The 13,497-nt window shown below is 37.6% G+C and overlaps 1 protein-coding gene across 2 annotated transcripts in view; it reads right to left on the bottom strand.

Moving 5' to 3' along the window:
* The window catches only part of LOC148842078 (phosphoinositide phosphatase SAC2-like), a 28,608-nt gene extending 15,342 nt beyond the window's left edge, over positions 1–13,266 (bottom strand). The window contains exons 1-9 of one of the 2 annotated variants that reach the window (XM_088959255.1): positions 12,066–13,144; positions 11,360–11,564; positions 11,103–11,268; positions 10,234–10,456; positions 9,104–9,180; positions 2,756–2,943; positions 2,551–2,648; positions 2,282–2,415; positions 2,053–2,181 (exon numbers count right to left, since the gene is read on the bottom strand). In XM_088959255.1, coding sequence (XP_088815381.1) covers positions 2,053–2,181; positions 2,282–2,415; positions 2,551–2,648; positions 2,756–2,943; positions 9,104–9,180; positions 10,234–10,456; positions 11,103–11,268; positions 11,360–11,564; positions 12,066–12,161 — 1,316 coding nt within the window. In that variant the 5' untranslated portion in view covers positions 12,162–13,144. Of the gene's footprint in view, positions 1–2,052; positions 2,182–2,281; positions 2,416–2,550; positions 2,649–2,755; positions 2,944–9,103; positions 9,181–10,233; positions 10,457–11,102; positions 11,269–11,359; positions 11,565–12,065 lie in introns of both variants that reach the window. The other variant, XM_088959256.1, reaches the window with a different exon arrangement.
* Positions 13,267–13,497: the final 231 nt, after the last annotated feature.

Raw genomic sequence — 13,497 nt, 5'->3', positions numbered from 1 at the left:
GACCCTTCCTCATTTACTAATCTCTTGCTCTTTTGGGACTTGCATTCGTGAATACTTTCGTCCTCTCTTTGGTTGCAGATGGGTTCCCCCATAAGATGTGGTTAGTTTGTTCGACTCCAACTTCTGAGGCAACAGAAAAAAGGGGAAGATGTTTGTGGAGGATAACAAGAGCAGCTTTGGTGTGGAATATTTAGGAATAAAGAAACCAAAGAATCTTCAATGAGAAGAACAAGTCAAAGGAAAAAGTGATCGAAACCATTTAAGTAAGAGCTGCAAATTGGGCAAAAACATTAGAACTTTTCAGCAATTTCTCTACAAATGACTTGTTATGGAAATGATTTGAAGTGATACAAACAAACACACAAGGAAGTCATGAGAATGAAACGGATACCTCCAAGGTTCGAAGTATCGACACGTACCGGCTCATATCGGCCAATACATATTATTCTGCGACCCCTCCGATATGCCCCTACAATGGGTGTATCGAAGGTCTGACTGGTTCAGGGGATAGAGGAGACCTAAACCGGGCCCCCTGAACCGGTTGAAAAAAAAATAAAAAAGGGCCTGAAACACTGTAGGTATATTGATATTTAGAACCTTGAATACCTCTAAAGTCAATAAACTAAAACTAAACTTTGATGGCAACTCCTTTGGCAATCTGGGGAGGGCAGGGTAGTCTTTAGAAACCATAAAGGAGTTGTAGTGGCTTTGTTCTTTGGGATTGGGACCAATTGGATTCAGAGACTTGGTTAAGGCTGAGATAATGGCTCTTCTACAAGGATTAGAACAAGCAGTACAACTAGGAATTAGAGAACTGGAAGTATGAGAGTCCAATGATTTAAAAGGCACGCCTAGGCGCATAGGCAAGGTGCATTTTAGGGTAGGCGCCTCGCCCAGATCCTAGGCACAACCCATTCAAAAGGCGCACGCCTAGTGCGCCTAGGCGTGCACCTGCTGCGCCTTGCGCCATAGCCCAAGCGTGTGCCTTTTGAAAATTTCCCACCTTTTCCTTTTTTTTTAGTCTGGCGACTGGGCCGGGGTCTCCGCCCCCAGGCCCCCGTGCCATACCCCTTGAGCTAGCCCAAACCAGTCCATGTTAGGGTCTTAAATTCTTAGTTTTCACTGTTGTGCATTCATTCATCCTCATAAAATATCTTCTTAAAAGCAATTAAAACTATAAAATTATTATTTTTTTGTGTGAAAACTAAGAATTTAAGACCCTAACATGGACTTGTTTGGGCTTGCCTCAAGGGGTGTGGCACAAAGGCGGCTCATAGAATTAGGAATGTAATATGCCATGTTACCTACTTGATGCAATTGAGAAAAAAAAGAGATTGTGGATTTTATATGCTTGGAAATGTTTTATATGTCTGATTTCATTTTTAAATTCTCAATTGAATATGCTTTACATATTATATTTATGTATTTTAATTTTAGATACTAGGTTTTTTAGAACAATTATTTTAAAACTTAAGTGTATATTTTTATTAATATTATGTTTTATAATTTTTTTTTAATTTTTTGCATTTTTTTTAATTTTTACCTTTTTTTTTAATTGTGCACCTTGCCTTGCGCCTCAGGCACAAAATGGCCTTTGCGCTTTTAACACATTGGAAGAGTCCTTATTGGTTATTTCTTGGGCTAAGAAAACCAACTCAGCCCCTTGGAAATACAGATCTATGTCTAGGAAAATTGACTTTATTGGAAAGAGTTTGAACAATAGTTTTGGCTGGATTAAAAGGGCAACAAATGGGGTGTAGGATGTCCAAGCAAAACAGGGAGATGATAGATCAACTTTATTTTGGGCAATGTTGAAATCTGTTAGTGGTAAAACAGGGAACTATCAAATCTAAGCATCGGGGGCAAGCAGTATTCTGATAAATTTGGGCTACTGAGTAGCTAAAACACTTGTATCTAATCTCAGAGTTCAATAAAGAATTTTTTTCTTGCTGATAAAAAAATCATAGCCAGCAAAACTAAAATCTAAACAGAATGCTTTTCCAAAAGTACAATCTGGCAAAAATAGTTAATGCACTTTTTATTAATACTCACTTGAAGTGGGGCAACTTTAAACACCCTTCAGTTTTCAAAGTAGGCATTATTTGACAATAAAAAAAGCCTGTAAAGTTCAATGCATATGCAGCCACTTTGCCTAGTAGAGCCAAAACATTTGCTGCTTTGCTGAAAAAAAATCCAGGTTTTTTGAAGTCAGATTATGTTACTAAAACAGAACTTCGACAAAATATAAAAAATCCAAAGAGAAAATATAAAAGTCATCCACCTCCTAGAATGTTTATTCAGATCCCAATGAAGGAACTTTAAGCGACTATCCTCTGATAGATCTTTATTAATAAAATCAATTGCATTAGCAAATTCAGCCCGGAGTATAGATTCCCGGGGCTTCTTCTCATGTGTCTGTCCACAGCCAACCATATATTAATAAAAATAAATGAAAGAAAGGATAAATATAGTGGAGAAACTTCTATTATTGAAGCTTTGTAAATGATTACAGATTACATTCCAGTCAGTAATGAATATAAAGGAACTTACCTTAATCAAATTCAAAATGATTATTGGGTTTCCATATCTCTTAACAAGATTCTCAAAATGAAGTCTGGTAGCTTCATAATTTTGGTCCTTCCTTGACACTGAATGAGAATGAGATGCAAGTTATAAGATAATATAGCTTATGTACATTTCTTTAAATACCTATAAAAATTCATTTCATTTCAATTTCAACAAGCTTGACACATACAAATAATGTCAGGTTTAATGTTCAAGCGGGATGTTTCTTGGGACCAGAAAAGGGGTATTGAGCCTCGGTTCTGCACAATAGAACTTATTTGCATTGAAGATCCTTCAGGAACATCTTCACAAACAATTTGTTCTGTCTCAACATCATTAGCCACTCTACCTTTCTCATTTACACCTCGTTTCAGATACCTACAACAAGAGTAAAAAGCATGTCAAGTTTCAAAATCAATAGCATGTAGAAAAAACTAAGGATATTATTGGGAAAAAGGGTTATTTAAAATTCCTAATCAAACTCCGCATGCAGGGATGTGGTTTTATAAACCCAACATTTTTAGGGCACATATGTGAGATAGTGAACCACGATCAAATGATTTCTGTATATTCAGGAAGAAATGGCTATTGTAGAATGCTTTATAGAAGGCAAAAAAAAGGAAGTATTGAAGCATGAAGATTAGGCATCAGAAGTCCTCATTTTCCTAAAACTAGCCCTGAATTCAAATAGGATGACATATGCGAACACTAAAATTTTGGTCTTACCTTATAACAGTACAAGGCTATATGTATCATGTTACAAGAATTAAGGACTATAATTCTTGTACCAGAACAAATACACAAATGAATTAACCACCATATTAACAAATTATAATAAGACAAAAAAAAAATTGCCTCAATTAAAAATTACCCTTTGGTTTATTTAAATATTGAAAAGCTATAATGCTTAGTCATCATAAATTAAAAACAAGAGCCATGGAAGAAGTGGACCTCAATCTGAATACCAACAGCAAAGGAGTTATTAAAAACAGTCGCAGTCTTAGAAACCTCTTGATGCACGTTAGGCATGGTATTTATTTATAACCAAAATCCAGTCATAGAACTCAGAAATTAGCAAATATCTTCATACAACACCTCTCTCTAAATGCTAAATGTGATCAGGCTATAGGTAAAAATAGACCAAAAAAGGCAAAAAGGAAGAAAAGTGGATTTGGGTTATCGCTTGAAAATAGTAATCAATGAAATGGAAAGCTAGGTACTGCTGTGGAGAGCAAAGCTCTCTCAGAGTGGTCAGCTGCAGTGGTTCTTAGATCAGAACATGGTGAGGATAGTTGCTACGTCGTCTCTGGAATTAATGCAAAACCAAAATAAATGCCAAGAGGGGGTGGAGATGGAGAGGTGGAAAGAGCAACATCATTAGGAGAGGTGGAGATGGAGAGATTGGGTCATGAAGGTCTGAAGATGGTATCGGGATGGCTCATTCTAAAGCAGTAGGTCGGGTGTCCAATTTCTATTCACAAAACAGTAGATGCGAAGGGTGGGTTGAATGCAGTGCCTAGACAAAATGTCCAGGCCCAAGAAGGATTGCAGGGAGCTGTTCACCATGAAAGAGGCAATAAGCTGATAAATATTGGAAAGAGCAAATTTCAGGGGGCTGGTTGTCAAAGTGGTTCGATGAAGGAGCGGTTGATAGAAGATGGTGTAAAAGGGGTTGATCATTAGGGGATGGAAAGGTCTAAGCAAAGCAAGATCTCAATAATTTTAAGGGAAAGAAGGGGGAGAAGGGGTGAAGAGGGATGTTCAGGAGGACTGGATGAGATTGGTTCTGCTAAAAATCAAAAGGAAATTAGGCAGGCAATAACAAGGATGGGAGAACCTAAGAAGGATAGAGAAATTGAGAAGTTGAACATGGTTAATAGGGTGGATGAGAAAGGCCGTTAGTGTGGTAAGGAGGATCAGGGGCACAAAAAGAGGTTGAACTTTAGAACAAAACCTTTAATTGAAGACGGAGATAATGAAGAAGATTAAGGAAGAGGAAGTTGATCAACCAGATTTGGTTGTTATTGACGAAACACATTCAGTTGGAAGAGAGGCTGGTTTGAAGAAAATTGTGAATAAAGTGGCGGAGGTAAGTAAAATATTGGGATTTTTTTTGGTGAAGAGTTTGGAAGGAAGTTGTTCACAGAAGTGTAGGATAATCTGGCTCCCGAAGAAAAGGGTTTCAATTTAGGTGTTGCTTAAGCTTTTGGCAATACGAGTGCGACTGGAATCATTGGTCTGACTGGTAGAGTGTGGAGAGGGGGTTGAATTCGAGACTTTTAAGAAAAAAGTGGTTTTGGAGTTTGAGACATTCAATGGTGGGTGATCTAGAAAATGATTCTTGTTTCAGTGCTCTGAGAACTGATTTGCCTGCATTTGAGAATGGAAACAGTGAAATGGCTAAGAAAAATGTAGAAGGTTTGAGGCCCTTGGATCATTGGATTATGTACGAGGCAGAAATGATTGGCTCAGCTTCTGTTACACAAGTTTTTGTAAGAAAGTTGGGGTGGACATAGAAAGGAAAAGGTATGTAATTTCACTGGAAGATCCTAGTACTGATGGTTTCACTGTAGGGGATTGAAAAAATCAAAAGGATCTTGCAATTGTCAGTTGGTTCATGTCAGCAAAGTTTTCCAGCATTTGAAAGGAAGATCTTGTTGGGGATGGTCCTTGTAGTAGATTCAAGAGAATATATAAGATGAAGGGGATGAAAATCAAATCAAGATTACAGCATTTAACAAAGACCAGTTGTGAATCGAATCCTTTGGAAGAAGCTTTGGACATGGAGGCTTTGGAACCTATTTCTAGTAGTCAAAAAGAAGTTTTTCCATGGGAAAAGTAGATGCAGGATAAGTTCGATTTAGCTGAAGAGAATGCAGAAGGGGTGGCGAATGTTGAGGAGGTGAATATTGATAGAGTAAGGAAAGGTGAAAGAAATTTAAACTTGGAAAAGGATTTCTTTTGAAGAATAAAAAGCAAATTCAATAAATTGAAAAAGATGCAGTACATCTCAAAATACTGGTTGTCTAGATGACAAACCATCTGCTTAACAGAATTACACTGAAAATGAATCAAAATTACATGGATTCAAATCCAAAGTATTCCAGAGGTTCTCTAACAGATCTTCCTTGTGTCTTGGTCAAACTCTGGAAGACTTGGAGCCCAGGCAGAAGTCATATTGCCCACTCCTGCTATCAGATATTCTATATTTTTTTACTTGTGTCTTCAGATACCCTTCTGTTCCTTTCTTTCCAAATGGCCCAACACACTGCAAATGGAATACAGCTCCACAAAATTTTCTGCAGACATTGCTGAATGAAAAGCAGCCACTCCGAACAGATGAGAGAAAAACTTCCACATAAAGTTTGCCACATTGCATGAAAAGAATAAGTGGAGAACTGTTTCCTAACAACTTGCAAGCTGCAAGCCTCTGGATTTCAGATGATCGCTAGTTAAGATACTATCATGTGCCACCAGCCACACAAAAGCCTCTACCCTTGGGGGAGCAGGATTAACCCACACACCCCTCCATCCGATTTGAATCCCTACCATCTCTCAGCAGAGCCTTGTAAAAGGATTTAACCGAAAATCATCCTTCTTTGCAATCTTTCCACCATAAACCATCTGATGTATCTCTGGAAATGTTAGCCTCTTCCAATTTCTCCAATAGCTGAATGCATTTTTCCACTTCTTGGTCCAATAAAGGTCTTTCTAAACTTTGGACTCCAGACCACTTTCTTCCCCCTCCACTCATAACACTGCTCAATAGGTACACGCTGATCTGTCAATTTATAAAGTCTAGGACATACCTCACATAATCTTCCCACCTCCAACCACTCATCTTCCCAAAACCTTACCCTAAAGCCTTCCTCCACTTTAAACTTAGCTAAGCTTCTGAAATTATGATTGGAGCTCATGATTCCCTTCCATGCACTCACCCCATATGAACTTCTTACCACCCTAGATTCCCACCCGAACCTCATCACCCCATAGGAGCTCTTGCCCAAACCTCCATAGCTATTTCTCTAACTGTCTAACAGAGCTTTATTAAATAGCTTTACCCTCCTTAGCCCTAAGCCTCCCCCCTCCTTTGATCTACACACCTTCTCCCACTTAACCAGGTGGACTTTTTTAGTCCCCCCCACCCCTTCCCATAGAAAGTCCCACTGAATTTTTTCCACCCTTGCAGCAACTTCTTTGGGGACTTTCCAGAGGGAAAGGTAATATGTTGGTAGGCTTGACAGAAAACTCTTGATGAGTGTGATTCTCCCACCCAAAGATAGGTACTTTGGCTTTCCATCTGTTTAACCTCCTCTCCACCTAATAAAGGTTTCCATATACTACCTGATAATGCCCTTGCTCCCAACGGTAACCCAAGATAAACGAAAGGAAGCTCCCCTACCTTACATCTCAGCACCTCTGAATACTGTTTCACCACCTCAGCTCTGAAGTCCCCAATTCCTATCAAAAAGCACTTCTCTAAGTTCATGATCAAGATAGCTCTTAGGTTCAGGACTTGAATTGCTGAAGCGTCTAGGAAAATTAGGGTATCAACTTATTGTAGATGATTGATACTCAGACCTTCATTTCCAACATTGAATCCTTCTATCCATCCCCTTTGCACTCCTTTCTTCATGATCAAGTTAAGTGCCTCCATGACTATGACAAACAGGAAAGGGGAGAGTGGATCCCCTTGCCTCAGCCCTCTAGAGGCTTGAAATAATTCCGATGACACACCATTAATTAACAATGAGAAGGAGGTTCAAGAAATGCACCCATATATCCAACCCATCCAGCCCTCCCCAAACCCCATCAACCTTCGCATTTCCTCCAAGAATCCCCATTCAACATGGTCATAAGCCTTTTCTATGTCTAGCTTACAAACCAAGCCTGGTCTTCCACTTCTTAACCTTGAGTCTATACATCCACTAGCCACCAAGACCCCATCCAGAATCTACCTTCTACAAAGGCCACCTGAGTCTCCCCTATCACCTCCAGAATCACTTTTCCCAGCCTACCTGCCAGTACTTTTGCCAATAGTTTGTAGGGGCTGCTCAACAAACTAACTGGCCTGAATTCTGCTATGTTCACTGCACCGCTTTTCTTCTGTATTAAAGAACTGAATGTCACATTCACCCTCCTGTCTAAATTCTGTTGTGGAAGCTGAAGTACAAGTTAGCGAGATTTTAGAGTTATCTTTTATGGGAAGGGGAGAAATTGGTGAAGGATGTTAGTTTCATTGCTGGTTTGGGATTCTTATAAGGATTTTGACTGGGTGTCAATGTATTGGTATTTATAATGCCTTGTTTTATTGTTTGTAAGGGTTGGGAAAGCAATTTGTGATTGAAAAGTTTGCGGGGTTCGGGTGGGGTGCTTTTGAGTTTGTTTCTTTCGGGTGATAATATTATCACCTGGGTGTAAGTGTTTTTCCTTCTTCTCTAATAAAAATTTCTTTTGCATTTACCTTCAAATAAATGTGATTTTGGAGTTGGACAGTATTACTGATAATTCTAAAGATCTGAAGGATGTGGATGCTAGGAAGATCCCTTATGCAGTAAGATGCTTTAGAAGGGATAAGATACATGAAGCTATTCAGCTCTTAAACGTTTTTGCCAGGTTGATAGGAGGTTTATTTGGGAGGGCCTAATAAAGAAGTGAAAAAAGCCAAGAAAGTTCTTAAAAAAAATAACAAGGTTTTTTTTTCTCGTGCATTTGATGATGCTGAGTAGCTGAGAAAGAATTAAAGAGAGGTGGTGTTAAATGTTCTTAGATGTTTGCTATTGTCAGTCTGTCTAGGGGTGGGTGTGTCTGAAGTTGGGGTGGCCAGGTGGTTGGTTAAGTGTGCCTTGGGGGGGAGATGTTTTGTGGGATGTATAATTTATTAGTTAATTGGACCTGTTTGGAGGGATAAGTTTCTCTTTTGGTTTAATTTTTTCATGTGTGTGTTGGGTGTTTGGTTGTGAGAAGTGATGAGTTTAGTGGCTTCAACGAGTGTAGAGCTTCTTTTCTACTTTCAGGTGACTTCTTATCACCTTTCTTGTAATCTTTTTTTTCATTCTGATCCAATTTTATTTTATTACCCCCCCCCAAAAAAAAACTCCACAAATGTGTTGAGTGTCTTTACCTGCTAGGTCCAGCCCAGCCTGTACATCTTGTTAATTTCTATATGGATTCCAAGTTGTCATATAATGGCAGCTAAATTTTCTTATCCAGTTTGGTCTGACCTAGAACTTGTCCAGGTCTATATGTCAAGCATAATGGCCTGGATGTGTGATGTGTCTAGGCAATTCTAATAGTCCTTGCACCCTATATCTGGCCTGAGCCCCAGAAAATGTGACTCCTCAACATTTTATAAACACTACTATGCACTCACAATTCCATTAAAAGTCAATATTACAGTGCCTTGGTTTGCCTTGGTTTTTTTATTTTTTCCTGAAGAAAACTTCACTGTTAAGAACATTCTCCATCGTTGAAAAACATGCTTGTCAGTAATCACAAGAATCTAAAATACAATTTACAAGCTTCAGTTTGTCTGAACCTGGTGCCAGCAAAATGACGTGAACGCCTAGCAATGAGTGTCAACTTGAACTCCCTCCCAGATATTGAAAACTTATCCTGGTTTCACAAAGCACAAATTCATCATTAACCTATCATAGCACATGCTTGTAGCAATCAAACACACACAAATAACTATGTGTATGCTCATTCAAGCAAAGTCAGCATGTGAAAGTTGGCATATTCCAATGATTCCATAGAACAAATAGAATAAAAGTTCTTCTATTGTATTAAAAATTACATAAATGAACTCAAACACCAGGAAAATTTCTTGATAAAGCACTATAAAGTGAAGCAATTAAACTCCAAATAGTTAGGACTTAGGAATAGGGATTAATGCTGAGTTGAGTTAAATTCAAAAGGCACAGGAAAGCGACTTAGATGGCAAAGGATCACAAGGTCAAAATGCACAAATAAGATTTTTTATAAGAAATTCCAGCATGAGAAACAACCAAAAAATATGACAGCACTAAGGCTGTATATGAATAGAGCATTTCACAAGCTATTCAAGATCAACTCATGAAAGGCCCAATTTGTCTCGGTCTAAACTGTGCTTTGAGCCAAGTTTGAGACCTATGAAGCTCAACTGGTGAAGCTCAAAGCTTGATCGAGCGTATACTATATTTAATATTTTTAATTCTTAAATGTATAATAATAAATAATTCTTTGCATATATAATATTTTATATGTATAAATTTTAACATGTATAACTTTTTTGTTTTTTATATAAATAATGGCTCACTGTTGATCTTGAAACAAGACAAGCTCAAATACATGAGCATTTTAGTTGAGCTGAATTTGAGCCTATGTTTCTAGCTCAAGCCCAAACTCGAGCCTCACATTTTTCTGCCAAGCAGAGCTTGAAAGATAGATAATTGGCCCAGCTTGGCTCGAATCCACCCTGATACAGAACTTAAAAAGTTTCATTACAGTAGGTTGACTAGAGGAACAGTTTTGCCAAATATTCTACCTGGATAAGTGGAACCTTGAATAGAACATTTTAAATCCAGCTACCTCTGTTTAATGAGCTTAATTTTTTTTATTCTTGGAAGGAAAATCATGAGTTTAAGTATTAATAAGTTCATCCTCAAATCACTATACCAAATACTTTACCTGTTTAAAAAAACCATAGACTAATGCAACTGTCCAAAGGGTATTCTTGAGGTAATTCCGAATTCCCCGAGTCAAGAACTCATTCCAGACAAACATTTTTTCATAGACTACCTGCCCTGTCTCATGATCACACAAGTTCTTTTGAAGACTACGCATAACATGGTATGAGTAGCTGAAAAAGAAGTCCTTTGTAAGATCCACTGTGCATAGGAGCTTCTTGTATCTATGTCATCAATAAGAAACAAAAAACATAATGCAAATGATTACTCACCATCCAAAGCTAGAACAGAAATATTAAACCGCACAAAAGTTATCTTTTAAAAGCTAAACCCATCATGGGGGTTGGGGAATTAACCTGCATTCTGAAAATCCTGATAACACACCTTGTTTCACTCATAATGTACTACTAATCTCACAACAGCAAGAATTTTAACTTGGAACATTTGCAGAAATCAAAATGGCACTAGGCCTTTAAGAAAATTGTAATAACTAAAAGGAGCACAATACTGAGATGTATCAATAGTTTATTTAATACATTCTCATCTTTCATTAAAACAACCCTAACCACAAGAAATACATAGGATCGTCTTAAGGTGGATAGTCCAACAAAATTGATTTATATTCATGCAAGTGCAAAATTTGAATATTTACCCCCAAAACCAATATAGCTTGAAATACTATGAAAGTCTGACTTTCAGATTATTTCCCCCAACATGGTAAAATAGAAGCCAATAATAAAAGAATAACATCAGAAGACACTACACATCTGTACACATGGGGACAATGATTTACTCTTAGTACTAGTTCCTAAAGTCTTCTTCAGAAGTACCACTGATATTACACATTTACATGAAGAATGGACAAAAGACCTGTTCTCATTCTTAGAATTAGCCATATTAGGCTGCATAGAAGAATTCGAAAGTGGAATCATCTTGCTCTTGGCGATGGAATATACTGTATGGCCACAGATAGAACCAATCTGCCTTCTTTTTGTGATAAGCAGCATGTAGTAAGGTCCCAAAAATTTAATGAATCCTAGGCAAAGAAGCAGCAGTAAGTGACGCAATGTACATAAGCAGAGTCTATTAAGGTATTACAGAAGACTTTACTGCTGGATATTGCATACCAACAATTCCATAGCAACTGGTGGCAAACTTAAGTCCACCAGTGGACCTGTTTCCTTCATCAATTCGCTTCAACAGATCATAGCATTCTCCCTCTGTGTAAATTGTTGAGTCTTCACGAATATTTAGCTCAGAAGGCTCTAATCTGTCGATCTTTAATACTCTCCATAATGTTCTACTCTTGTCTCTTCCTATCAAATAAAATTTCTGAGGCATGGAAAATTTCAATTTGAAATGTGTAAATTTTCTGTGGGAATTTACAAACCAAAATGATATTAAACCATGGAAGACAAATGATGAAAAAATGCATAAACAAGTCATGGAAATAAATACAAAACATAGACATGGTAAACCAAGTAATGCATGAGAAGATAAAGAAACAAAGGAGTTGTATCGGTGCCAGAAAATTTTCCCTAATTAGAAAAATCTCATTTCGACAATTGCCCTATTTTTAAAATAAAGAAATAAATGAACAGTGAACCGAGAAAATATATCACAATCTGCTTAGTCAGACGGAAGGGGAAAGGATAACAAGTTCGGTATCAACCACGAAAAGGAAAATACATTATACATCTCTGTTAAGGAGGAGTAACAAACACTATCATAACAATAAAATTGTAGATCCTCGGAAAATATCCGCAACATCAAACAGGAGGAATGATTGAAAACAAATAAAATAGAACTTTAGAATTCGTAAAAATTAATTACCGATTGAGTCTCGTACAATCGAAATTTTTGCAGATAACCACTACCCGGGTCTGGCTCCTCTTTGATCCGAGCTTGTGGCTCGCTTTCTGACGCCATGGTTCGGATCCCGAGCCTCAGGCTCGGGAAGAATCAAACGTACATGCGAGAGAAAAGATCACCGGAATTCCAAGCTCCGAAACCCTAACATAGCGCTAGGTTGTTTCAAATATAGCATTTTCTTCCGGCCACCTCACGCCGTATGAAATCCATTTTCCTCCATTCACAAGCAAATGCGCGGGCGACGGAGAGAACGAACTACCCAAGAGTTAACGCGGCGAAGATGGATGTAGAACCGATGAAGAAGCTTTTAATCTCTAAAAACCAAGCTTGTGAAATTGAAAAAAGAAGATTACTGAAATACGGAAGCTGAAAATTAGAAAGGAACAGAAAAGAAAGACATTCAAAACTAGTTGAACTCTAGATAGAGGTTATCTGATTTAACGCACACAGACACGGAGAGATCTAGAAAAATTAAATACATCGGAAAAATCAAAACATTCTTTGCCTGAGATAGAAGGAGAGGTTGAAGCAGCGAGGGAAAGAGTGGAATAAAAGACTCGAAAAAGTCTGGAAATCGATGGTTCTTCTTGTTCTTCAGAGAACCAGAGAGAGAGAGAGAATAATAAGCTCAGATTCTCAGAGCGAAGGAAAACCACAGCTACGATGACCACTCAATCCACACAAAAAAACAAAAGTAGGAAAACTGATTTTTCCCAAGGGCTTTTTATTAGCAAGATCGAAAAAAGGAAAAGAAAACGTGAATATTAAAAAAAAAATCAAAGTTCTCAAGAATTTGGAGCTGGATTCCAGCAGTCCAGCTTTTATTGTTCTTCTACGGTGATAAGGATTTTGGGGTAAAAAAAGAAATTTCTTTGAATTAAAAAAGAAAGAAAAATTCGGAAAACAGTAAATTAAGAGAAAAATAGGATAGTTGAGGGAGGGAATAAGGAAAGAAATTCCTAAAAAATATGATATACAAAGAGTTTTGACCAATCAAATTGATATTTTAAAGGATTAAACCGCAACCGGGAATTACCATCTCTCTCTCTCTCAATGTTCAATAATATTTGAAGATTGAAAAGTTGTGAGTCGGTCACTCGAGCGAGTTATTTTCACAATAAACGAGTCATGCCGCTTTGAGGGTCTCTGTCTCTTGAGTCATGAGTTGATTGGGCTCATGGTAGATTCATTATTCATACACCATGTATCTCTCATCGTTGAGATTTGACAGAGGTTTTACACTTCCACCTAATAAATAATAATTGTGGATTATGGTAAAATCAAATCATGACACTATAATCTATTCTTCAGTGACTCATTATTTTCCATTTTTTATTTTCTTTAAAGCACTGCCATTGAATGTGTGGCTAAGATCAATTAATCAAGTCAATTT

The sequence above is a fragment of the Nelumbo lutea genome, chromosome 8, assembly GCF_056320005.1.
Source record: "Nelumbo lutea isolate HS-2025 chromosome 8, American lotus-T2T, whole genome shotgun sequence".
In the NCBI taxonomy this organism is placed as follows: domain Eukaryota; kingdom Viridiplantae; phylum Streptophyta; class Magnoliopsida; order Proteales; family Nelumbonaceae; genus Nelumbo; species Nelumbo lutea.
This window is presented reverse-complemented; position numbering and strand designations above follow the sequence as displayed.